Source organism: Chrysemys picta, chromosome 24 (genome assembly GCF_011386835.1).
Source record: "Chrysemys picta bellii isolate R12L10 chromosome 24, ASM1138683v2, whole genome shotgun sequence".
NCBI classification, from domain to species: Eukaryota; Metazoa; Chordata; order Testudines; family Emydidae; genus Chrysemys; species Chrysemys picta.
In genome coordinates, this window is record NC_088814.1 from 17876811 (window position 1) to 17900646 (window position 23836).

Genomic DNA, 23836 nt, shown 5'->3' on the forward strand with positions numbered 1-23836 from the left:
TGCGTTGAGGAGCAGGGGGATGTCAGGTGGGAGGGAGCGGAGCAAGAGGAGGGGCTGGGTGATGTGGGGAGGAGGGACCAGGGACTGGGTGGGGAGGGGGCGAGAGTTAACTGGGACTCAGTTGGGCCACCGGCTGACCTGCGGTTCTGGGGAGTCCAGATGGAAGGGGCTGGAGCCTGCTGGAGAGAACAGACGTGAACCTCGCCTGGGGACTCTGAATACAGCCTGACCCTCACGACAAACCAGGTAGGGGCCAGTGTAAGGACACCCCACAGGGCTTCTGGGTAGACGTAAAATAGCAGGTGGTCCCGGTAGACACCAGAAAAACGCTGAGGCTGGAAGCAGGATGGAGAGGGGTTGATTGTGAGCAGCAAAGCTGGGCGGGCACTGGGCAGGGCAGCGACGTGGAACCTGGACCCCCAGGGCAAGTGCAAGGCGGCTGGTGCCCAGAGCAGGGGTAGAGGGAAGGGCAGGGAGCTGCAGCGGGGGAGGGTGGGACAGGGACCCTGGGGCTGTGCAGGGAGCCTATGGGCGGGTGGGGGGCGGGGGCAGGACCCTGGACCCCCAGGGCAGGTGCAGGGCGGCTGGTGCCCAGAGCAGGGGTAGAGGGAAGGGCAGGGAGCTGCAGCTGGGGAGGGTGGGATAGGGAGCCTGGGGCTGTGCAGGGAGCCTATGGGCGGGTGGGGGGCAGGGCAGGACCCTGGACCCCCAGGGCAGGTGCAGGGCGGCTGGTGCCCAGAGCAGGGGTAGAGGGAAGGGCAGGGAGCTGCAGCGGGGGAGGGTGGGACAGGGACCCTGGGGCTGTGCAGGGAGCCTATGGGCGGGTGGGGGGCGGGGGCAGGACCCTGGACCCCCAGGGCAGGTGCAGGGCGGCTGGTGCCCAGAGCAGGGGTAGAGGGAAGGGCAGGGAGCTGCAGCGGGGGAGGGTGGGACAGGGACCCTGGGGCTGTGCAGGGAGCCTATGGGCGGGTGGGGGGCGGGGGCAGGACCCTGGACCCCCAGGGCAGGTGCAGGACGGCTGGTGCCCAGAGCAGGGGTAGAGGGAAGGGCAGGGAGCTGCAGCGGGGGAGGGTGGGACAGGGACCCTGGGGCTGTGCAGGGAGCCTATGGGCGGGTGGGGGGCAGGGCAGGACCCTGGACCCCCAGGGCAGGTGCAGGGAGACGCAGGAGGCTGGTGCCCAGAGGGGGGTAGGGGCGGGGGGGTGCAAGGATCGCGGGGGGGGGCATCGCCCCGGAGGGGTTTGCGGGGCGGACGGAGCCGGGACCCAAGCGGCTGCAGGGAGGCTGGGGGCGGGTTTGCAGAGGGCGGGGCCGGAGCGCGAGGGTTGGCGGGGGACGGAGCCTGAGCGACGGTAGGCGGGGGGCGGGGCCCGAGCGCGGGGGTTTGCAGGGGGCGGGGCCGGAGCGGGCGGGGTCGAAGGGGGCGGGCCCCGAGCGCGAGGGTTTGCAGGGGGCGGGGCCGGAGCGCGAGGGTTCGCGGGGGGCGGGGCCGGAGCGCACTCCCCGCCGGAGCTCGCGCTCCGCCCCCGACGCCGCGCGCCGCGTTGCTTAGCGGGGCCGGGCGGGGCCAGGCTGGGGGCGGCATGAGCCGGGCGGCGCTGAGCTCGGAGGAGCGGATCGCGGCCCGGCTGGAGGCCAAGCGCCGGTGAGAGCGGGGGGGGCCGGGCCCCCCCGACCGCCCCCCTGAACCGGGCCCCCTCAACCCCCTCCCGAACCCCGAACCGGCCCCCCTCGACCGCCCCCCCTGCCCCCGAACCGGCCCCCCTCGACCGCCCCCCCGACCCTGAACCGGGCCCCCCAACCGCCCCCCCTGCCCCCGAACCGGCCCCCCTCGACCGCCCCCCCTGCCCCCGAACCGGCCCCCCTCGACCGCCCCCCCGACCCTGAACCGGGCCCCCTCGACCGCCCCCCCTGCCCCCGAACCGGCCCCCCTCGACCGCCCCCCCTGCCCCCGAACCGGCCCCCCTCGACCGCCCCCCCGACAGTGTGAAATTCAGTGGGTTGGACGGGGGCAACCTGGGGGCCCAAATGTGGGTCTTGGATGCCCGACCGGCCTGTCCGAGGGACTGATGCTTCCCCCTCCCTGGGCTAGTGTCTCCTGTAGCCAAGTTACTGCTCGGTCCGTGGGACACGGGCTGTGGGAGCAGCAGCCTTAGAATTAGGGGACGGGGCCAATAGAAGACCAGCCGCCTTCTCTGCATTGGGCCCAACGGGCCGGTGCGCCTCTGCAATCCCTGCCAACCGCCTTGCCAACGAGATGTGGAACCAAACACAGAGCAATCTGCTGGAACTGACTAGGCAGGAGCCTCCGCACCGGACACTGACGTGCTCCACCATGGCAGTAACCCTATAGTCAGTGCTAAGCTCTCATGCCACGATGGGGGGACCCCGTGATCTCCCGTCAGAGTCTGAGAGCGTCTGGGTCCCTCTTCCATCGAGCGCTGCGCTGATTCGCCCTTGTGGGATCTTACAGGATCACAGAACCAGGTGCTATGGCTCCATGGAGCTCTTTAAGCTATGGAAGATGACGTGTTACTAAAGTGTTTCTCTTCCCCATGTCCCCACACAGGGAGGCCCTCGGAGAAGATCCAGATGCGAAGAAGGCTGAGGCAAAGAGCTGAGCCGGAGCCACCAGCAGATAGAAGAAAGCAGACAGGTTAGAACTCAGCTATGGCAATAGAGATCAACACGGGCAAGTTGCTTAGGGCCCCTGAATCCCACGTCTGGCTCTGGACTCCTAGTCGGGCAGCCAGTGATGTCACAGCCCAGAGTAAACCAATGGACCTGTGTGTTTTGACATAGCGAGAACTAATGTTTGAAAAACATGTCCATGTGCGGTTTCAGAAGCTCCTGAAAAATGTTGCTTCTGAAGCACCAGCTTCTTCTACCTATTCACCTTTAGGAGTTCCTGAAAACAGCCTCCTACTTCCAACTCTGCAGCTAAAGCCAGGCAAACTCCCACTATACTGAGCTTCCAAGTACCAACCATGGTGTGTGGTACTCGCTCATCGCACTAAGGGTGTAGCGAAGCTAGAACCCACTGGGCAGAACTGGGCCTCATGGTGGTAACAATGATTCTTCGAGATGATTGCCTGCGTAGAGCTGCCCTGCAGGTGACACACATGCCTTGGGCGCATTCGCTTCCTTCCTATAGATCGAGAATCTGTTGTGAGGCTCTGACCTAGTGAGGGAGGAGGGTGGGGCATGTGGGTCCATGCTGGGAGTCCTCTCGAAGACCCACAGTCACCAGGGGAAATGAAACTTTTTTTCTTCTTCAGTGGAAGCAGCAGGTGCACAGACTACTTGTATTTAGGTACCTAAATATGGATGTAGGAGCCAGACTTTAGACACCCTGGCTTGAAAAATGCTAGCCAAGTCGTCCTCCATTGCAAGGGGATTGGGCCTCTTTGCCTACGTGGGTTGCTCTGTCGTTTTGCTGTGTTCACAGAGGCTAGCTAAGCTGCTCAATGACGGCACGCAGCTAGTGACCAATATCCAGGTGGCTGCAGACGCCAGGGAGACCCAGAGGAGGGCTGAGGAGGACGAACTCAAGCGACAGAGGTAAGAGATCCCGCAGCTCTGCTGTGTCACTGGCAGGAAGATCTTTGCTCCCCTGCTAGGCCCTGTGCATCCCCTGACAGCGCCAGCTCGGAGCAGGGCCACCCACATGCCAATCAACTGGGGCCGCTTTGGCAACTCACTGGCAGGCGAGAACTGGGTTTAATTTACATCAAGGAGGAAATGGCAGCCCCCCTCATCTGTAATATGCAGAGGTGGCATGGAGAAGCTGCAGGTCCCAGCATGCAATGCGGCCTGCCTGATTGGATCTGGATGGAGCATTGCATGCTGGTGTGTATAGCTTCCCCAGCCCGCACTCGGGCACGGAAGGTGATGGTGATTACTGGTGAGAACGGTGTGGCCTGCAGGGTCTCATTTAGCCACCACCCCTGGTGTAGAGGAGCCAGCACTGGCCTCTCCTCTTTGGGATTGCAGTAGAGAACCCTGGTTGTTCAGCCCCATCTCCCTGCTGCGGGATTTACCCGTTATCATGGGCAAACAAGTCCAACGTTGCTGAATGGACCTGTGCCTCCTAAGAGCCCTGTCATAACTATAAAGGGAAGGGTAATAGCTGTCCTGTGTACAGTACTATAAAACCCCTCCTGGCCAGAGACTCCAAAATCCTTTTCCCTGTAAAGGGTTAAGAAGCTCAGGTAACCTGGCTGGCATCTGACCTAAAGGACCAATAAGGGGACAAGATACTTTCAAATCTTGGGAGGGGGAAGGCTGTTGTTTGTGTTCTTTGTTTGGGAGTGTGTTCGTTCTCGGGACTGAGAGGGACCAGACATCAATACAGGTTCTCCACATCTTTCTAAACAAGTCTCTCCTATTTCAAACTTGTAAGTAAATAGCCAGGCAAGGCGTGTTAGTTTTCCTTTGTTTTTCTCAACTTGTAAATGTACCTTTTACCAGAGTGTTTATCTTTGTTTGCTGTACTTTGAACCTGAGACTAGAGGGGAGTCCTCTGAGCTCTTTAAGTTTGATTACCCTGTAAGGTTAATTTCCATACTGATTTTACAGAGATGATTTTTACCTTTTTCTTTAATTAAAAACCTTCTTTTTAAGAACCTGATTGATTTTTCCTTGTTCAAGATCCAAGGGGTTTGGATCTTGATTCACCAGGAGTTGGTGGGAGGAAGGAGGGGGAATGGTTAATTTCTCCTTGTTTTAGATCCAAGGGGTTTGGATCTTGATTCACCAGGAGTTGGTGGGAGGAAGGAGGGGGAATGGTTAATTTCTCCTTGTTTTAAGATCCAAGGGGTTTGGATTTGTTTTCACCAGGGATTTGGTGAAGGTTTTTCAAGATTTCCCAGGAAGGGAATCCATTGAAATGGTGGCAGCCGAACCAGAGCTAAGCTGGTAGTTAAGCTTAGAAGTTTTCATGCAGGCCCCTACATTTGTACCCTAAAGTTCAAAGTGGGGATCCAGCCTTGACAAGCCCCCAGTCATTTTCATGGCACTCCCCAGAAACCTGCTGGGACCGGAGAGCCAGGGGACTGATAGGAAATCGTGAGCCTTTCACTTGTGGGTCACTTTGGGAGGGTTTTGTCCTGGGCTAGTTCTTAGGTGAGCTGTGTCCATCTCTCGGCTGGCAGCCTCGCTGGAAGTCTCCCTAGGAAAGACAAAACCCCTCAGTCCCTGGCGATGGCCCACTGGCAGGGCGTGCGTGTGAGGGAAGCGTGTGCTGCTGCTGCGGGCACTGGACCTGCTCCATGGATGAATGGAGGCCTTGGGTCCCTCGTGCTGCAGATCCAGCACCTTCTGCTAATGCGAACCTCACTGGCTCGGTGCCTGCTGCTGGAGCTGGGCTTCCTTGGCCAAGCCCACTGGCAGCAGTGGGAATGGTGCAGGGGCTCTGTGACGCTGGCCTCCCGACAGACCCAGCTAGCCAGACGAGCGTTTCCACAGCCAGTTTGTTCTGACCAATTTCTGCTTGTGTAATGTGCTCCCTTTGAATCCAGTGCATTCCCAGGGCTCTGGGCCAGAGACCAGTCCCGCAGCCATGTTTGTCGTGTCCTCTACATACTGGCTGCAGGGTCGTCTCTCTTCGTGCATGGAGCCTTTTCAGATCGGGAGATGGAGCCTATCGTTAGGGCTACAGAAAAGCTTGTTGCCCCACTAAGATCTCGTCTACCCTTTGGTTTGAAACTGATTTAGTCCCTAAAGCTGATTGTCCAGGAAGACACTAACACGGCTGGAAATCTCAATGTGGACGGGGCCAAGGGCAGCCGCCGAACCCTCCACCAGCCCCAGTTGCGTTATCTGCCTTGTGCTGGCTGCTCTCTGCAGGCTCGAGAAACTGGAGAACGAATCCAAGACTAATCAGGACAAGTTTGAAGAGATCACCTCGAAATGGGGCTCGGCCAAAGAGAAAACCATCCCGCAGGACCTGTGGGACGTGCTCAACCTGCAGCAGCAGCAGTGTGCTCTGCTCATCGAAGAGAAGAACAAGCTCATCAGCGAACTGCGGCAGGTAGATTGCCGGAGCCAGGAGTGCGGGGTGTGTGTGTGTGTGCGTGGAGACGGCTGTGGGGCACGGAGGGTCTTGCTGGAGCATGTTAATGTTAGAGGGACACTGTCCAAGAGTAAGTGACCCAGAACTGCCTGTCTCTTCTCTTAGGCCAGGGTACTGTGCTCCCCTACAATAACAAATCCATATACACAGACTTGGCATACACTCATGTCCTGGCAGTAACAGACCAGGACCCAAGAAACCTGTTCCATACTTTTCCCACCCATACCCAACAACCCTCCAAGTTCACACCCAGGGTTCTTCCCAGCAATTTACTTTCCTCTCCCTCAGCTCTTCCGTTACCCCCGATTTCTCCAAGCTTTTGTGCTGCTGCTGAGGGGTGTGGGAAATACGGTTCTGTATTGTAGTTTAAATGAATTACTACTCAGAGCTCTGTATTGATATGCCTAGTAAGGAATTTGTTTGTCAAAAAATATTTCCTGAATCTTTTTTGTTGTCTGTCTTGCTAGACATACTTGCTGACAGGTATTTTGAAATAACTGACCAAAAATAATTGAAATTGGTGTGATTTTTGACAAATAAAATATGCAGAATTTTAAAATGTGTGCAGAATTTTAAATTTTTTGTTGCAGAATTGTGATTTTTTTTTTTTTTTTACAGAATTCCCCCAGGAGTAATCTCTCTGCCAATGCTTGATTGTTCCTGTAATTTACTCTTGGGGCTTTCTAGTCCTGCCCCCCTTAGTCCAGACAAGGGTTAAATAGCCCAGGAATTGGGGCTTCCTCCTCCTTGCTAGCAAGTGTAGTAGATCTTCCCATCATCTCTTCTCTCTCCTAACCACTGTTCTGTTCCTCAGTTCTCTTCCCTCGTCACTTTCCATAATGGCTGAAGGGGCAGATGCAGGATATTGATTGTTAGGTTCTCTGGCTTGTGCTGAAGCTCTGCAGAGCAGTGTTTCTCAGTTCCGTGTCTGCTCTTCTCCTGCAGGAACTGAAAAGCAAAGATGACCAGTATGTGAAGGATCTCAAGAAGCAGTCAGACAACATTAACCTGCTGGTGGAGAGAATGGAGGAGCAGATCAGAAACCTAATGAAAACTTACCGTCGGGAACTCACGCAGATTGAGGTAGCAACTGGCTTCATAGCAGGATGGGAGCAAGCAGTGAATTATTCTCACGATAAATCCACCAGGGAGTTCTCCTTAATGGAATTATCTCCGGCAAAGGGGTCTCTTGTTCATTACACTGGCATTTCAGCAACGCTGGGTTCTGGCTTCAGATGTTTCTGTGGACCAGAGCTCTCACTTTGCCAGGTAGAAGTAAAACTGGAGATGAACGGAGCGCTGCCATTCTGGTTATGTGATTCTGGGTCTTTCCCTCTCTAAGTTACTGGGGATCCAGTGGAGCCCAGGCCAGTAGAGACTGAAAGTTGCTTCTATGTGATGACTGTTCATTCCCAGATGTGTAAGGCCAGAAGGGACCATTCTGATTATCTAGTCCGACCTCCTGTAGAATGCAGGCCAGAGAATTTCACCCATACGTTTTGGTTGAGCTAGACCGTATCTTTCAGTTTAATGTAGTGGCTTGTTGTGTGAACTGGATTTCATCCTCGCACCCACGCTACACTGTTCACAGACATCTTCCTACAAACCGAGAGAGCCAACAGTCCGCTTATCCCCAGACCCAGTAACACCAGCTTTTGTACCTGGCAGCTGCTGGGTCTGGGGTGCTGTCGGGGCAATAGGGAGAGCGTGTTGTCTCACGGTTAGAGCAGCGCACTTGGAATCCCGAGGACTGGTTCTCTTTCCAGCCCTGCCACTGAACCCTGCTGTGACCTCGGGCACAGGGAGAGGATGCTGTGCTTGTGCCTGGGTGGCACCTGGCAGCGATCTGGAGCTGGCTTCTGTCGCGGAAGCCTCTTGCCACTGCTCCCGGAGCTTGGCCCGGTACACAAGGCTTGTCCAGCGTGGCAGTGCTGGCAGCAAGCCGGGAGCGGGCCTTGCGGTGTGCACGGCGACCCGCTCACAGCACTGTCTCCTCCTCAGAAAGCTTTCGAGCTGGAACGGCGAGAGCTGCTGAGCAGCAACAAGAAGAAATGGGAGCAAGCCATGCAGGCCCACAACGCGCAGGAGGTAAGGGCCCTAAGGGGAATTGTGATCAGCGAAGGAAGGCTCCTAGGCACTGAGCAGCACCATGTCTCAGTCCCTGGGCCCGCTCTTGACATTGAAGAGACTGGGGTCAGAAGGGGCCAGGTGTGGGCAGAGAGCAGGTGGGCTGAAGCCCAGCCCTTGGCAGGGTAATGAATGCTTCACTCTGCCCTCCTCTTGTAGGGCTGATGCCTGCTACAGGGCAGGCGTAACTCGGCAGCCCAGCAATGCAGGATCAGGCTGCCCTGCGCTCCCTGTCCTTAGCGCTCGGTACCTTGAAGAAGACACGGGACGCTGGGGAGACGTCAGCTGGAGCACTGTGTCCACTGGGCGCCACACGTTTGGAAAGCTGTGGGGAAACTGGAGAGAGTCCAGGGGAGAGAGACAGAACTGATAAAAGGGTTAGAAACCCTGACCCTGTTAGTTATAGGGGAAAACTCTCCAACTCTCAGGGGAGTGAAGCTCTGGAACAGGCTTCCCAGGGAGGTTGTGCAGTCCCCATTACCTGAGATTTGTAGGAACAGCCTGGACAAACCCCTGTCAGGGGTTGTCTCAGTGGCGGATTAATGATTTTGCCGCCCCCAGGCCCTGAAATAATTGCCGCTCCCGGTCCCATATGAACTTGTTTTAGGTTTTTTTACAAACTCGTTTGAACTAAAATGAATCTAAATATCATTAAAATAATTGAACATTTACAAGTTTTATTATAAATAAAATTACAAGTACAGCGGACCCTCGCTTGAACACACGTCTGTATAGTGCGATTTCGCTTATAGCGCGGGACCACGCATGGATCCAAAACTGAGAACCGCTTCATTTCTTCCTTCCAGTCATATTATTAACATTTAGGAGTCTCGCTAGTATGTTTATTAAATGGCATCGCACCGTCATTGGTGGGTTCAAGACGCGCTATGATTGGTAGAATCGCGGCGTCACTGATGTCCCGATTACAAAAATGCTGCTATTATAAATTTGCCGCCCTAGGCCTAGGCCTTGTCGGCCTAGGCGATAATACGCCGCTGGGTGCTCTAGGTTCACTTGGTCCTGCCTCAGCGCAGGGGGCTGGACTAGACGACCTCTCGAGGTCCTTTCCAGGCCTACGTTGCTATGACTTTGTGATTCTATAACCTCAGAAAGGTAGGGCTGGAAGGGAGATCAAGAGGGCTTCTAGTCCAGCCCCCCACGCTGAGGTAGGATGAAATATACCTCAGTGTGGGGGGAGTACTGGACTCCGTTGTGCTAGGACACACAGGATTCCCACTTCCTTCTGCCCTGCCCCAGTCACTACTGCCCCTTCAGCCAGGGCTGGTTGCTTTGCTCTTATGACGGAGGCCAGCACCTTGGAGCGTGGAGTCCGTGCAGAGGGCCCCGAGATACCTCAGTGACGGGCAGACTGGAATTGAATGGATAGACAGGGGATCCCATAGATGGTTGGTCTTTTTTTTTTCTACTCATTTTTTGTTTGACTGACTGTTGGGCCACATCCGCAGCTGGCGTAGATCTGCCGAGCTCCCCCGGACTTCAGCGGAGCAATGCAAATTCACACCAGCTGAGCTCTGGCCCCGGTTTTGTACCCGGACTCCTTGCTGCACTGCGGCTCCTTGGTGGCTGTGATGTGCCTGGAGCAGGAACAGCCGGCGTCACTTCAGGGGCCTGAAAGGAAAGGGACGGAATGGGCACCCGATTAGCCTGGCTAGCAGCACATACCGGGTGGGCAGGTGTTCAGGGACTAGAGCAGATTGCTGGCTCTGTACCGCCTATTCCAGTCACACTTACACTACACCCCGTATGCACTGTGTGTAAGGGAAAGACATAGTGTTAGTGTCTGAAGTAAAGACTGTCCGGTGTCGGGCACAGGGAGTGACACTCCTGCCTGGTTCGGTGATAGCCCAGGGTCCCTTGTCCCCACTGGGCTGCTGCCTGGGAATGATCCATATCCCTCCTTGCTTTGGACTTGCCGGGGCAGCTGGGATTGGGAAGGCTGAGCAGCCGATCAGAACCGTGGCGATTCTCTGCAGTCGTTTGACTCTCCTCTGGTCTCCTGCCCTCAGCTGGAGAACCTGATCACCCGCATGCAGAAAGTGGAGGAGTACGAGAAGCAGCTGAACCAGCTGCGGGTGCAGGATGCCGAGGAGTACACTACCATCAAAATCCAGCTGGAGAACGACGTACAGGTGCGGGGAGCAGAGACACAGGACCCCACTGAGTGCATAGGGCCCACAAGGAGAACACAGCAACCGCTCGGTGGCTGTCATGGGGAAGGGACTCTTTCTTTTTAGCAGGGCTAAGCTAAATGGCTACATTTCCGCAAACTGCACCGCTTGTACTGAGACGGGAGAGAAGGGCAGCAGAATCAAACTCTCAGCCTTTCTGGGCTTGGCTTCCGTGTACAAAAAGTTAACAGTAGCAACTCGCCCCCCCCCAGCTGGGGTACCCCTAGGGTTCCTCCCTCGTGATTGCTCAACATGCCCCCTAGATCCTCTCAGACAGTCACTTCCAGCTCTCTTCTATCCAGAGGGAGTAGTGAGCCTCATGTATTCGTGAGTTAGCCGTGCTTACTTGCGATCAGCACCTGCTCTTGGGGGGGACGGGACGGGGACGGGTGTGTTTCAGGCAAACACTGCCCGCCTGTTACAAGGATAGAAACCTTCATGCATGTTACTTTTATCGGACTAGGCTCAGAAGGCACTTCCCTCTGGATAGACTATTCCAGAATTATCCGTGATTGTGGCTTCCTGTGTAGCCACTTGTACTGACCACTCAGCCGAGAGACTGAACTAGCCGGATCCCTGGTCTGCCCGGCACGGCAATTTCTGTCTTCCTAAGTAACCACCATTCATATTGCAGACCTTGTGACTGAGAAGTAAAATAACCCTCTTCCTACCGATGCGTCTTCAAGTGCTTGAATGACAACCTGTCCAACAGGAGGGAGGCAGAGAGATTCTCACACCTGCACCTGGATTGTGCGGCTTTAGCTCGGACAGTAGATGCTGCCTCTCGCCCGTGTGCTGCCATGACAGCTGAGGGCCCCTTAACACTCGCGCTGACGTCGCTTGGCTGGGGGCTGCTGGCAGGGAGTTCTGAGCCGGTGACTCCCCTTGCCAGCCGATGGAACAGGACCTGGTGCACGGCTGCCCATGCTGCTGCCTGAGGGGTTGGCATGGGGGCGAGGAAGCTGATGCACTCTGTCCATGGCACTGAGTTAGTGGGTGACAGGCTAAATGAGGGGTTCGATAGCATGGCAGTACAGGGAATGTCTGTAGCACCTTTGTATCAAGGAGGGCTTCATACAGGGCTCGTCCTTTAGAGAAGGAGCTTCATTGTAAGACTTCTGCACTGTCCACTAAAACCTGGGGAGTCCGTTCTAGGCACCCTCTTTCTAGAGCCCCAGGGCCAGCCATGCGATGGCAGGGAGGGGCTCTGGAGTTGCAAACCTTCCCCTGTCAACAACAGAGGATGGCTTTTTATTTTGTTTGGAATCTCAGATCCTGGAGCAGCAGCTGCAGCAAATGAAAGCCATTTACCAGCTGAACCAGGAGAAGCTGGAATACAACTTCCAGGTGCTAAAGAAACGGGATGAGGAAAACACCATCATAAAATCCCAGCAGAAAAGGAAACTCAACCGGTAAAAGATCAGCCCAGTTTGTGATGGGCTGGGGCAATGCCTGCAGCCATATTCAGCACTCTCTGGGTCACTGTCCATGTTCTCACTGCAGCCCACAGCCCTCTCCCTCCCCCCACAAAGATTGAATATAATTGGACTTTGCACAGGGACTCTGTGAGCAGAGTCCTTCCCCCTCTGGGGGTGCTGCAGCCACTGGGCTGGGACAGGGGTGAGGACTGGCCCATGTTCAGGCGCTAGGATATGCTCGCCCTTGTATGTCCGGCTCCGGCTGTGTGTATGGATTTATTTACTCCTGGGGGAATTCTGCACGGGTACAGAATGTACGTCCCCCACGGATATCTTTGCTTCCCCACAGAAAAATGACTTTCTGATGGGGAAGCAAAAGGAAGCCACAAGAGCGGTCATGCGCCCCTCCCCAGCGGTATGTTTCAGGTGTCCAGGGCAGCCGGCAGAGAGATAAATCACTGTGGGGCGGGGGCAGGAATGGGGAAGACCCGGCTGGTGGTTCCTACCCTGCCCTGGGCTTAGCTGCTAGTCCCGGCTGGGCTGGGGAGGACGGGGTTTCCTCTTCCCCTGCACGGCATCCAGGGCTGGGTCAGACCCACCCCCAGATTTCTCCCCCGGCTGCAGGTAGCTCTGCAAACTCCCCTCCCACTCCACTTCCTGCACCCATCGCTCCTCAGCTGCGGGGGGAGGGACCCCTGTACAGGGAGCTGCTCCCCCATCTGCCCAACTCTTGTACATCCAGACCCCCTCATCCCCAGACCCTCCTGCCAAGCCTCACCTCCCCGCTGCACTCAGAACCCCTCCGATGAGCCCTACACCCCCTGCACCTGGACCACCCCAAGTCATCTGCACCCGGATCCCCACCCCACCAAGCCCCAACCAGCTGCTCCTGGATGCCCACTCCACTGAGTCCCACTCCCCCAGTATCTGGACCCCCCACAGAGTCCCCCACATCCAGACCCCCCCTGCTGAGCTCCACCCACCTTTACCTGGACCACCCTGCAGAGTCCCATTACCGTTGCACCCAGAACCCCCCAACAAGCCCCAATGCATCCAGATCCCACCCCACAGATCCTCCACTGAGCTGCTCACACCCGGATTGCCCCACACAGAACCCTCTCAACCCACACCTGGGTCCCCCCACACTAAGCCCCTCCAGACTTGGATCTTGCCTTGCGGAGCCTGCCTGCCCACACCTGGTGCACCTGGCACAGCGGGGCAGGGCTCTGGGCTGTTTCTGGGGCAGGCCCAGTCCTTGTGCTGTGTCAGGGTTGGGTGCAGCCTCACCGCTGAGTCTGTGCCCCGGGATGTGGGGTGGAGCTGCAGGGTGATCTCCCACCTCTGTGCAGCCAGTGGCCTGTGCTCCCCACTGCCAGGCTGGAGCCCCCACATTTATTTGACAAATAGAATTTGAAAATATTGGGTGCAGAATTTTAATCTTTTTGGCGCAGAATTTGTAATGTTTTGGCACCGAATGTGCTGGGGAGTAATTTGTTGTTGTTAACAGCCTGCCCTCCTCCTCAGGCTGCATGACGTGCTCAATGCCTTGAGAATGAAACTGGCCAAACAGATAAAGCAATTCCAGGAGGAGAACAGACCCTGACGGCCGACTACAAGCGCATCGTGGAGCAGTACAAGGATCTGCAGAGAACGATGAGGTACGGTGTGCCCCAGAGACGCGTCCTCTCTTTGCGCGGGGAGAATTCGCATGAGCATTTGAGGGCAGCTTGCCAGGACTCCCAGGGCCTCATCAGAGAGCAGGGAGCAGCCACCCTCCCCTGGCTGCTTGGCTCAAAGTAGAGCATTGCTGGGTGGCTTGTAGTCTCTGTGATCTGCTCCACTGTCTTCAAGTTAAAGGCAGCTGCAGCCCTGTTGTGGCACTCGACGGGCAGCTGTGGGGAGAGATTAATCTCCGAAGCCTGGGACTGAGCATGTCAGGGGCGTCTGACCCACAGGGGGACCCCAGCGTCCAGGGCATGGAACGCTGCACGGGACAAGCCAGTCACCGGCAGGGCCTTTCCCTCCCTGCAGACACTTTGCCGTCATCGATGCCCAGAAGTTCCTGGAGCTCTGGCTGATGAACGAGGAGGAAGCCAAAGGGCTGGTGTGGAAAGCTCTTGAGGCCGATCGCGTCATTCACACCCAGCAGCTGGGGCTCCCCTGGGTGGAGCCTGACTCCTGGTTCCTGGACAACGTGGGCCCCATCGTGCACCGCAAGGCAATCAGATCTGCCAGCAAGCTGGCCCAGGAGGTGATGGCATTAACAGGTGGGACACGTGGCGTCTGTAATTCCCCCAGGATCTCAAAGCCCTTCCCATGTGCTGATTGCTGACACCTCCCTGCACCCCATCCCGGAGGAGGAGGCTGAGGCCCAGAGGGGTTCAGCGACTTTCCAGGAGGGCTCAGTGAGTCCTTACGAGGCGGGGATAAACCCCCTAACCCCAAATCTCAGTGCCCTGCTCTGCTTTGCCTCTCCGGGGTGTGGAAGGAAAGCGAAGGGACCTGTCGTCATTGTAAATCCCCTGGGACAGCCAGACCAGATCTCTTTCTAATGACATGCACCTCTGCCCGCTGGCCGAGGCTGGGGTGGCATCCCAGCCAGCCCTGCACCTTTTCTGCAAATCCCGTTTTAAAATGGAAACTCCTCCGCTCCCAACCACCCCGCACCCCCCTGCTCCTCATTGTCTCCAGCTCCTAGAGGCCAGTGCAATGACAGCCGCCCCTGCTGCTGTGAACTGCTTGCTGAGGTTTGCATCAGCTGCTGAAGTGGTAACCACACGAGATGGCTGGCACTGCTTCCAGACAGGCCTCCCAGCATCTCCCCTTTCATGGCTCTCCGTCCAACAGCCCTCTGAATAGACTCCTGTGCTGATTCCCCGGGGGTGGTTACCTGTGCCAGGTGAGGAGCGCAGCAGATGACGGGTCTTCTGAGCTTCCCTCTTCCCTTGTGCTTCAGAAAGCAGCCAGCAGGAAGAGGAGGAGGAGGGTGTGGAGGGAGGAAGAAAAGAGGCAGCAGCGGAGGCTGGAGAGGAAGTTAAACCTCCCCGGCACATCTCGGTGAAGTCTGTCAAACACATCCTGGAGCTCCTGTGCGACAAGTCGGTGAGTCCGTCCTTGCCAGCTCCGACCGCAGAAGGCTCTGTGTCGGCCCTTCGCCGGGCCGGTCCTCCTCAGAACAGCTTCTTGGATCTGAGGATTGTCGTCTTTTCCTGATCCCCCACTCTGCTTCCAGTGGGTTCCAATGTCATCCGGTCCAGGGTCAGGTCCCCGTGCTTTCTACAGCAGCACCCGGCACAGTGCGGCCGTGAGCTTCCACTGCCCGGGCAGCATCTCTTGCTGCAGAATGTGTGTGTGAGGGGAGATGCTGACGTGTTTGGTGCCACCTACCTGCCACACCTTGGGGGAGGGGGTAGAACGGGGCTGGTGCAATATAGGATACATCGAAATAGCAATTAGCTAAGCTGCGTTCGCAACAGCTTGTAGGGATCTAAAACCGTCCTTCCGGGGAGTGTCCTATGGATCGGCAGGGTCAGACAGCTGTCGCGCCATGGCACGGGCCCCGGGAGATCCCCCTGCCAGGGTAAACACAGCCCTGCAGGAACTCGCAGCCCAGCGCCCTCCGCTCTGCCAGTTGTCCAACAGCGACTCAGTGAGCGCGAGCCCTGCTGGAGACGGCTCGGGCCTCTGAGTCAGTGACACCTTCCACATCAAACAGCTGCTGGACGGGGTGTCACAGCTGTCATGTACCAGATGTGGCCTGCGTAGAGGGTCCACCCCAGAGGGATAGACGGGTTTTTAATACACTGCCCGCTGTGGCTGTCACCAGCTCAGGTGAAGAGGGTTATACCTGGTGCCACCTACTGGCTGAACAGTATAATTCAGTTTGGCATTCCCATACATCCTGTCCCAGCTGATGCCCATCAGACGCACTAGAAAGTGATCTCCAAGTGCACAGGGGGATGTGATTTCCGAGGTAACCAGGCCCACTGCCCCACCCTTATCCTGCTGTTGTGTGAATGCTAACCCCCCAGGAGATTGGGCTTTTCCACACCCCAGTCTGCGGCAGGTTAGGGCATGTGCAGTGGGATTCGAATCCCCATTGCAAATGTTATTTAAAAACCTCTCTTAGTACGCCCAGGGCAGGAGGTTCAGAGCTGTGAGCTGTGCTACTTTATAGACCTGGAGGAGAAATGTTCCCATCCCTCTGGATCACTTGAGTCCCCGTTATTTGAGCATGGAGGTTAGCACAGAGTAACCGGGCTGTGGCTGGCTCTGGGTGAGTTAGCGGCTTTGGGATTCTAGTGTGAATTGAAACACTTGCTCCTGTGAACTCGACGTCTTCCTGTGATTTCCTTCCAAGGGCTTCCTGATAGAGACCAAACTGCTGGGACTCCTGCAGCCACTGGAGAGGCACGAGCGCTCCCTGATGAGGCTGGATGCAATCTTTGCGGTTAGTTGAGCATCTCGCACAAAGCACATGGGTAGGGGCGCTGCAGGAACACACCCCAGAACCAGCAGGGTGTGCTGGGGAAGGAGTACGGCGCCTGCGGGCTGAGAGCTGCTGGTGGATGATGCAGCTCCACAGGGGCGGAGCTGCTGAGATGCTGCCGTTAGAAGCTTGTCACCTGCAAGGGGGGGAAGGGAGGAGGGGCAAGTCCTGTGCACATGTAACTTCCCATAGGACTCAGCGGGGCGATCTCGTGTGCTCTGGTTCAGGAGTTTAGCTGGGAAAGGGGCGGGCGGGAGGCTCCCTTCCCAAGGGGGATTGAAAGGCAGAAGGAATAAGAGAGAGGGGATGTACCTGAAGCCAGTTCCTCCCTTTGCCACCCCTAGTGCCATCAGCTCCCACTCCCCTGGCACTCCTGCCTCGCTCCCACTGATCCCCCATCCCCAATACACTCCTGGGCCTTCCGGCTCCCACCCTGCCCTCCCTTCCCCCCATGCAGATATCCCTGCCACTCCCCCTAAGACTCCACTTCTCACATCCCCTTCCCACCGGGCCTACCCTCTTGAGATCCTTTGTGGCCACCACCCTTTTGCCCGAAGAGAGCTGGGCTCCTCTCCCCTTCTTTGGGAAGAGGGATGGGTTTGGAGCTGTGTGACGTACTCTTTCCCTGGGGAAGCATGTGCTGCTGCGCAGGGCTCCCGGTGTCTGACATCTCACTGAGAGAGACCAAGAGCTTGACCTGAACCTGGTCTTTGACTTGCCCCTGCTGAGCACTCCTGCTGGTCCCGCGCCAGCCCCCTTTGCATTGGGAAGGGAAGGGCTTTGAATTTAGCTTAGGCCCCTGGGAAGGGACCAGAGTGTGACGAATGGGGACTGTTCTTACTGTGGTCTTTGAATGCTGACAGGGGAGTGTGGCTAGGATGGTCTGCCTTGGGGGATGGGAGACTGACCAACGGAGAATACCTGAGCATGTAACATGAGAACCCAGGAAGGGATTAGAGGCCAGGTGACACCTTTGCCAGGGAAACTGAACAAAGGCTGTGGGAGGGGTTGCTGAAGAGAGAGTTTTTCAGGAGCTGGCTGGTGATATGGCTGGGAGGCAGATGGGGCTCTGACCTCCCAAGGGGGCTGGGGTGCCCGGGGACCCCAAGATGGACCTAACTGAGGGGGATTCTGTTGTCTGTGCCTGCAAGACCTGTCTTGGACTGTGTTCCTGTTGTCTAAATAAACCTTCTGCTTTACTGGCTGGCTGAGAGTCATGGTGAATCGCAGGAAGCCGGGGCTACAGGGCCCTGAGTCCCCCATACTCGGTGACACAGAGCAACATCTCGGAGTCCCAGCTGCCACCTGACCTGCCGTTTCTCTGCCTTTCTCCAGGCCCTCGAAATTGACAACGAAGACGACGTGTATACGCTGGTGGATTTCTTCTTGAAGTTCAAAGCCCAGCAGGTCGTCTCCAGCCAGGTACAATGAACGTGGGCATCGTGGGATGAGACCCAGCAGCCCTGGGAGGAGATGGGGCTTGTAAAGTCCCGCACTGGGGGAGGGAGTTGGTGTCGCTCTTATCAAGAGTACCGGCGTGGTCCAGCGGCTGCAGCCATGACACCATTGAAATGGGCGAAGTCTAAGCTGTTTCCACCAGTGCTGAATTTGGCTCCCATGCCAAACCCCTATGTTTTGTGCCCACTAAATACAGATGTCACTAAAGCAGGGCTCCGGATGGCTGGAAGCCTCACGGGTTTGCAGTTTAGGGTAGAGGTGCTGTGGGCTGGGGGGAGCATTAACAGGTTAGCTGTAGTTGGAGCCTTGTGTGGCTGGAATTCACTCCCGGTGCGTGTGGCTGTCGGGCAGAGTAAGGAGTGGGCAGAGGAGCAGGGCCCTGAAGAACTCGCTGTGGATTCAGCAGACAACGACGAGGGATCGGCCGCCCTGAAGGAGGAAGGCACAGCCCATCAGAGCTCAGCGACGTCACCGTCCTCTTTGCTCTTCCATCCCGATGACGTCCTCAAGGCCCTCAAAGCATTTGTCCGGGACTTCCAGAAGCCGAGGTGAGGTTGGGCCGTGCGCGGAGCTCGTTAGCTGGGAATGGGGCGGGGAGCTGGTTGGGAATATGAGGAGTAGGAGAGAACGGGCTGCAGGAGTAGCCCCTTGATCTGAGCGTGTGAGCTGGAGGAGGGGAAGGGCCCGGGAACCGCGGGAGTGAGGCTGGGGAGAGTGGAAGAGGGGCATCTAGGCTGGGGATTGGCTGCCAATGCACTGGGCGGGTGTGCTGGGGTATAGAGGTTGGGCTGGTCTGCTCAGCAGTGGAAAGGTCCCCGCCGTCTCCCCCAGGCACAACTGGTTTCTGTAGGTGACGTTGACAAGAGGTGGGGCAGGGTGGGTTCCCCACAGCGAGTGGGGTTCACTCGGCATGGGAGAGCTGTGCGGTGGGGAGCAGGTTGGATAGGGTGGGGTGAACGTGGTGGGGCAGGCAGACGTGAATGAACAGTTGTGGAGGAGAGGAACCAGTCACTGCCCGCAGGGAGCCGTGAGGCTTATGCCGGCGCTGCCCCAAGCAATGGCCCCTCCTTTCAGACCTGGCGGGGTGACTGAAAGGATGGGCAGAGCTGTGCCCTGAGCCCAGGGCTCCTCTCTCTGCCCCCGTAGGGACAAGCGGCCGCAGGTGAAGAAGGTGATGGAGGAACGGGACAACTCCAAGGACTCTGAGTATTGGGAGGCCCTGGCTCACATCATCCCAGAGCCAAAGCTGAAGGTTTGGGATGCGCTGGAGGTGGCGTTGTAGAAATACTAGTAAGTGCCCCAGCCAGGGGCCCCCAACCACCCCACCCTCGGGTGTGAGGGCACCAGGCCTGGCAGTGCTGACGGGGCTTGTCGTTAGAGACGTGCTGCAGACACCAGTCCTCTGGGCTGCTTGTCCCCCAAGCTGCCAGTGCACACCTGGGGGGCTTGTCTTCACGTGGGCTCAGCTTGGGGGAACCTGCAGACACTGTCTGTACAAAGGGTTCACTGGCCATTCATTAACTCCGGTGGAGTCCAGCTCCCAGTGGGGAAGCGCTGGTGCCTGGCCCAAGACCCCTTGCTGGGCGGTGGCCGGAGGTAGGGTGCCCCATGGTGGTGGGATAGTAGAAGATCAGTTTCCTGTATGTGGATGATTCATGTCTGTCTCTTTCCCATCTTGGAGTGCTCTGTAAATGACCAGAGCGTGACTCTGCAGCGCTGTCTCCTTTGATGGAGGTTTTCCACCAGTGACATTCACAGCATCAGTCGCTCGAGCAGACAGAACCCTCCCCCCAGCTGAGCTTCCCAGTCCCTGGGCCCCCTGCAGTCAGTGGGGACCGTGCTATGTCAGTGGCGTTCTCCGGGGTACACTCAGCCATGGAGGGCGAGCTGGGAAGAACACAGGATCCAACTGAAACGCCAGGGGCAATTTGTGGGCGACACAATTGATTTAGCCAGGCGGGGGCACCGCTCACCCCCTGCTCTTGAGAAAAGCGGGGCCACAGCTGTACGTGTGAAATGCAAAGGGGGCATTAAAAGCCCCCAGGCCCCTGAGGAAGAGGCTTTGCCGTCGGGAGGTTTCACCCATGTCCCTTCTTTGTGAAGCTCCGTGCTGAGCCAGCGGGCGAAGCTGCTCACCGATCTTGACGGGCTCCAGCAGCAGAACACGGAGCTGCACATGCTGCTGCATCAGTACGTCACCTCCAAGGAAAAACTATTTCACTAGGAGGGTGGTGAAACACTGGAATGCGTTACCTAGGGAGGTGGTGGAGTCTCCTTCCTTGGAGGTTTTTAAGGCCCGGCTTGACAAAGTCCTGGCTGGGATGATTTAGCTGGGAATTGGTCCTGCTTTGAGCAGGGGGTTGGACTAGATGACCTCTTGAGGTCCCTTCCAACTCTGATATTCTATGATTCTATGATTCTAAGGTGAGTGGGAGAGCTGGTACCTCGCTGGGACAAGGGCCTGGGCTCTGGGAGCTTCCCTCACTGGCCGTTGGAGCGCAACGGGAGGGCTCATTGCTAAGGGTGCCAGAGGCCCTGCATGGCAGCTGCCCCCATGGCCCTGTGGCAGTGAGCAAGGGTGAGGGGAGGTGATGCAGCGTATAGCCGGCCCGGCTGACACCTCGCGGGCTGCAGGCAAGCAGAAGACGTGGTTTCTGAGCGGTGGGAGGTGGAACAGGCTGGTCCTTGGGGCTGCAGCCAGGGCCTACCCGTGCATCCTCTGCCAGCCAAGGTGGGCAAGTGGAGGGGTGGAGAGATGCCAGGGGGATGGGCAGAGGGCCAGGAGGGGCTCTGAAGGCCAGCAGAGGGTTGCGTAGTGGGGTGGGCCCAGCAGACACCTCTCCAGGGGGTGAATTGATCATGTGTGTGCAGAGAGAGGATGCCGTTGGGACAGATGAGCAGAGCAGGAGAGAGAAACCAACCCCGCAGTGTTTGGATTGAGATGGTCAAAGGGTCCTAGGTCCCCGGCGTGCAGGGTTAGTGAAGGTGCCAGGTTGGGGGACGGGGGGCACATGCAGTACGTGCCTTATTGTTCTACGACGTGAGTATTCAGGGCTGGGAATCCGGCGCCTTCCCAGACGCAGCACTCGCTGTACACGGAGAGGACAGGTGGGGATGAGCAGGGGGCGCTCACTGTCCCTGAGCCCTGCTGAGCGGCAGTCACCTCCCATGGGAACGGGGAGCCCCAGTACTAGAGTCCGCCTGGACCCGGCAGGGGAATAGAGCAGCTCTTCTCCCCCCCGCGGCTGAGATCCGGAGTATAACGCCAGCAGGCAGAGAGTAGTGGCACCTCGTCCCCGCCCAGAGTGAGGGCCCCGGGGACTCTTCCAAGCCAGTGGGTGTGGTGTGCCCCCCGAGAGCCACCTCACCCTCACTGTGGCCTCGGCTTGTCCTGCGCAGGTGAACGAGGAGCTGCTGATTCCACCCACCCACGTGATCGAGTTGACGCCGCCGTGACCGGCAGGGGGCCGGGAGCCCCGGCAGGCAGCGGGAGGCCGTTGCCGTACGTCCCTACCCACGAGCCCTCGGTGCTGGATCCGGGGCATTCCCTGAAGGGCAGCGACTGGAATAAACCCCCCTTTAAAACAGCCGGGCTGCGGGCGTGTAACTGCTGAGGAGACACACTGCTCCGCCTCTTGATCAGCCCTACCCCCCATGCACCGTGAGCCTCCCCCCTCCCGCCCACCCTGGGGTCAGCCCTGGTCTCCCTCAGTGGGGCTGGGAGGTGGCCATGTTCTGGGGGCGGGTTAATTAGAGACCATTAGCCTGAGTGGTGGCCGTGCAGTGGAGTCCAAAGGGCACGTCGGAACAGTGTGCAGACAGCACCCCTCACCCCCCCGCATGAAGTAACAGCCGCAACCTGGAGACACACATGGTGCCCGGCATGGCCTGGGCATGTGTTGTGCAAAGCGAGGCCCAGCTCTGCAGGCAGGACACGACGCACGTGCATTGCACGGCTGCGGGGAGCACGTCCCTGCTTCACTAACTGACAAGGCTCAGTCCCGCGGGGGCCCGTTCCCCCACACGAGCTGAAAGGGCCACCTACAGCAATGGCTGGAGGGCAGGGCAGTGTGTGTGGGTGGGCCTATGCTGGGGAAACTGAGGCACTGAGTGTTTGTGACCGGTCCAAGCTCACGCGCCAGGGCAGCAGCAGAGCCCTGGCTGGGTGTAAGTGCTAAACTCGCCCCGCCCTTTAACCAAAGACCTGCTGGCGGCTTCTCTTCCCAAAGCCCGGGCCTGCCCGCTTTGCTAAGCCACCCGGCGCTGTGCTGGTTAACGGGGGCTGCTCAAGTGAGACTGGTACACCCCTTCACCCCCGCTGCCTACCCGGGGGGTGCAGGTCGTTCGAGCCGACTGGTATCGCTGGGCCTAACTTCTACCGCTGCGAGGCACCTTCATGTATAAAGCTGTGTCCCCGCCGGGGGCGTCCCCCCATATGCTACAGTTACACTGGTACAAAGTGGGGTGGAGGGACGTGCAGGCCTCAGCCTGGGGCCCAGGCACATGGGCCTAGTTTGGCCATTAACTGCGTGAGCCCCGTGACTTGTGAATTCCTGGCTAAACAGCCGTCTGGCTCTCTGCGATCTGAGGCGGCTGGGGGCTGGGGGGTACTTTGGATTCACCCTGACGGCTGTGACGCTTCAGCACAGACTCTCCCTACGCTGACAGGAGGTCTCCGGTCCCCACAGGTAACCCACTGCCCTGGGTGGCAGCCTCCGTCTCTCACCCTAGGGCTGGCTCCAGGGGGGTTAGCTTGGCACAAACGTCCGTCTGGGCTGGCGTTTTCCCCACGCCCCTGAGCGAGGTGGCTACGGCGCCCGGACGGGTTACTGGTGCCCAGGCCGTAGGCTGCTCCAGTCCAGCCGGGGCAGGGCCTGCCCAGGGCCCTGCTCCGAAACCGTTCCCATTTGCCAACAGGCCAGGGCCCGATGCCTGCTGCAGGGGCCACGGTTCAGGGCAGGGTCATGTGCTGCTCACTGATCCCCCGCCATGTAAACATGGAGCTGCTGCAATGATCGGGGGGAGGCGGGGGGTCAGACCCACCCGCACCATTGTGCAGGGCTCCTCTCCCCCCCCCCTCCAGCCAGCACCGAAGGGATTCCCGCGCAAGCCATGCACCGGCCTAAACAGAGCAGCTGAGGTGCTGGCGGGGCTGGAAAACGGGCCCAGGCTGGGTCTCGGCCCACCCCACACAATGTCGGCGGGTAGCCTGGAGAACTGCCTCTCCTCACAGCCTGGGCATGTTTCCCCGGCTCTGCTGGGCTGCTGCTTTCTCCACAGCCTCCGGGGTGACTGTCGCCCCCCGCCTGGGGGCAGGAGAGCCAGTGCCTTGGTCATGGGCAGCCTCCGAGCCAGCGTGGGCCCGTGGGGCGGGGGACTCAAGCAGAGGGGGCTGCTTTTCTGGAGAGCCCCATGGCTCCTCTCCTCAGACTCCTCTGAGGTGACCTCTCGGTGTGCAACGCCCCCGTTCTCCCTGGCACCTGCTCCCCAGGGTGGCGCTGGCCGTGGAGGAAGGAGGGTGTGGAACAAACCAGAGCCGCGCGTTCCCCCTCCCTGCCAGGCCGGCCGTGAGCGTGGGCGACTGGCCTCCTGGGGCTCTGGAAGCCAGAACTGGGGCACGGCTAAGAGGCTCTTAGCTGTGGGGGGTGTAATCTTAGAGCCAGCTCGGACGCCCTGTATTCGCCCACCTGGTCAGCTGCATTCACCCACGGAAAGCGCTACGGGAGCCCGGCGCCCCAGGCCCAACTCTTCCTTCCCTCCGGCCTCAGGAGAGAAACACACCACAGGGAGCCGCCAAGAAGAAAACGCAAACAAGGAGAAGCCGCAGGCCGTTCCCCCAAACCCAGTCCCGGCGCCGCTCCAGCCTGGCGAGCGGGTGCGTGGCCCCGGGCCCGGGCGGCCTCATGCTCCCAGCAGCTTCTTGACCAGGTAGCCCAGCATGGAGTAGAGGAAGAGGCCGACCAGGAGGAGCACAAGGAGGAGGAGGAGGAGTTTCAGGAGGAACCAGCGGTACGTGTGCCAGATGAATTAACGGATGGACTTCAGGGGGTTCAGGAACCAGGTGAAGCTAGTGTCGGGGCGG

The 23836-nt window shown here is 58.3% G+C and overlaps 1 protein-coding gene across 1 annotated transcript; it reads left to right on the forward strand.

Moving 5' to 3' along the window:
• Positions 1-1568: 1568 nt before the first annotated feature.
• LOC101950348 (dynein regulatory complex protein 1) lies at positions 1569-21341 on the forward strand. Its single transcript, XM_065577966.1, is given in 19 exon segments — positions 1569-1645; positions 2570-2607; positions 2610-2656; positions 3449-3561; positions 5848-6031; positions 7019-7156; positions 8075-8161; positions 10228-10350; positions 11662-11801; positions 13332-13399; positions 13402-13465; positions 13839-14074; positions 14764-14909; positions 16168-16257; positions 17632-17718; positions 18106-18302; positions 18901-19044; positions 19858-19958; positions 21152-21341. Coding segments are annotated over 19 exon segments (2124 nt in total). The 5' UTR covers positions 1569-1583; the 3' UTR covers positions 21211-21341.
• Positions 21342-23836: the final 2495 nt, after the last annotated feature.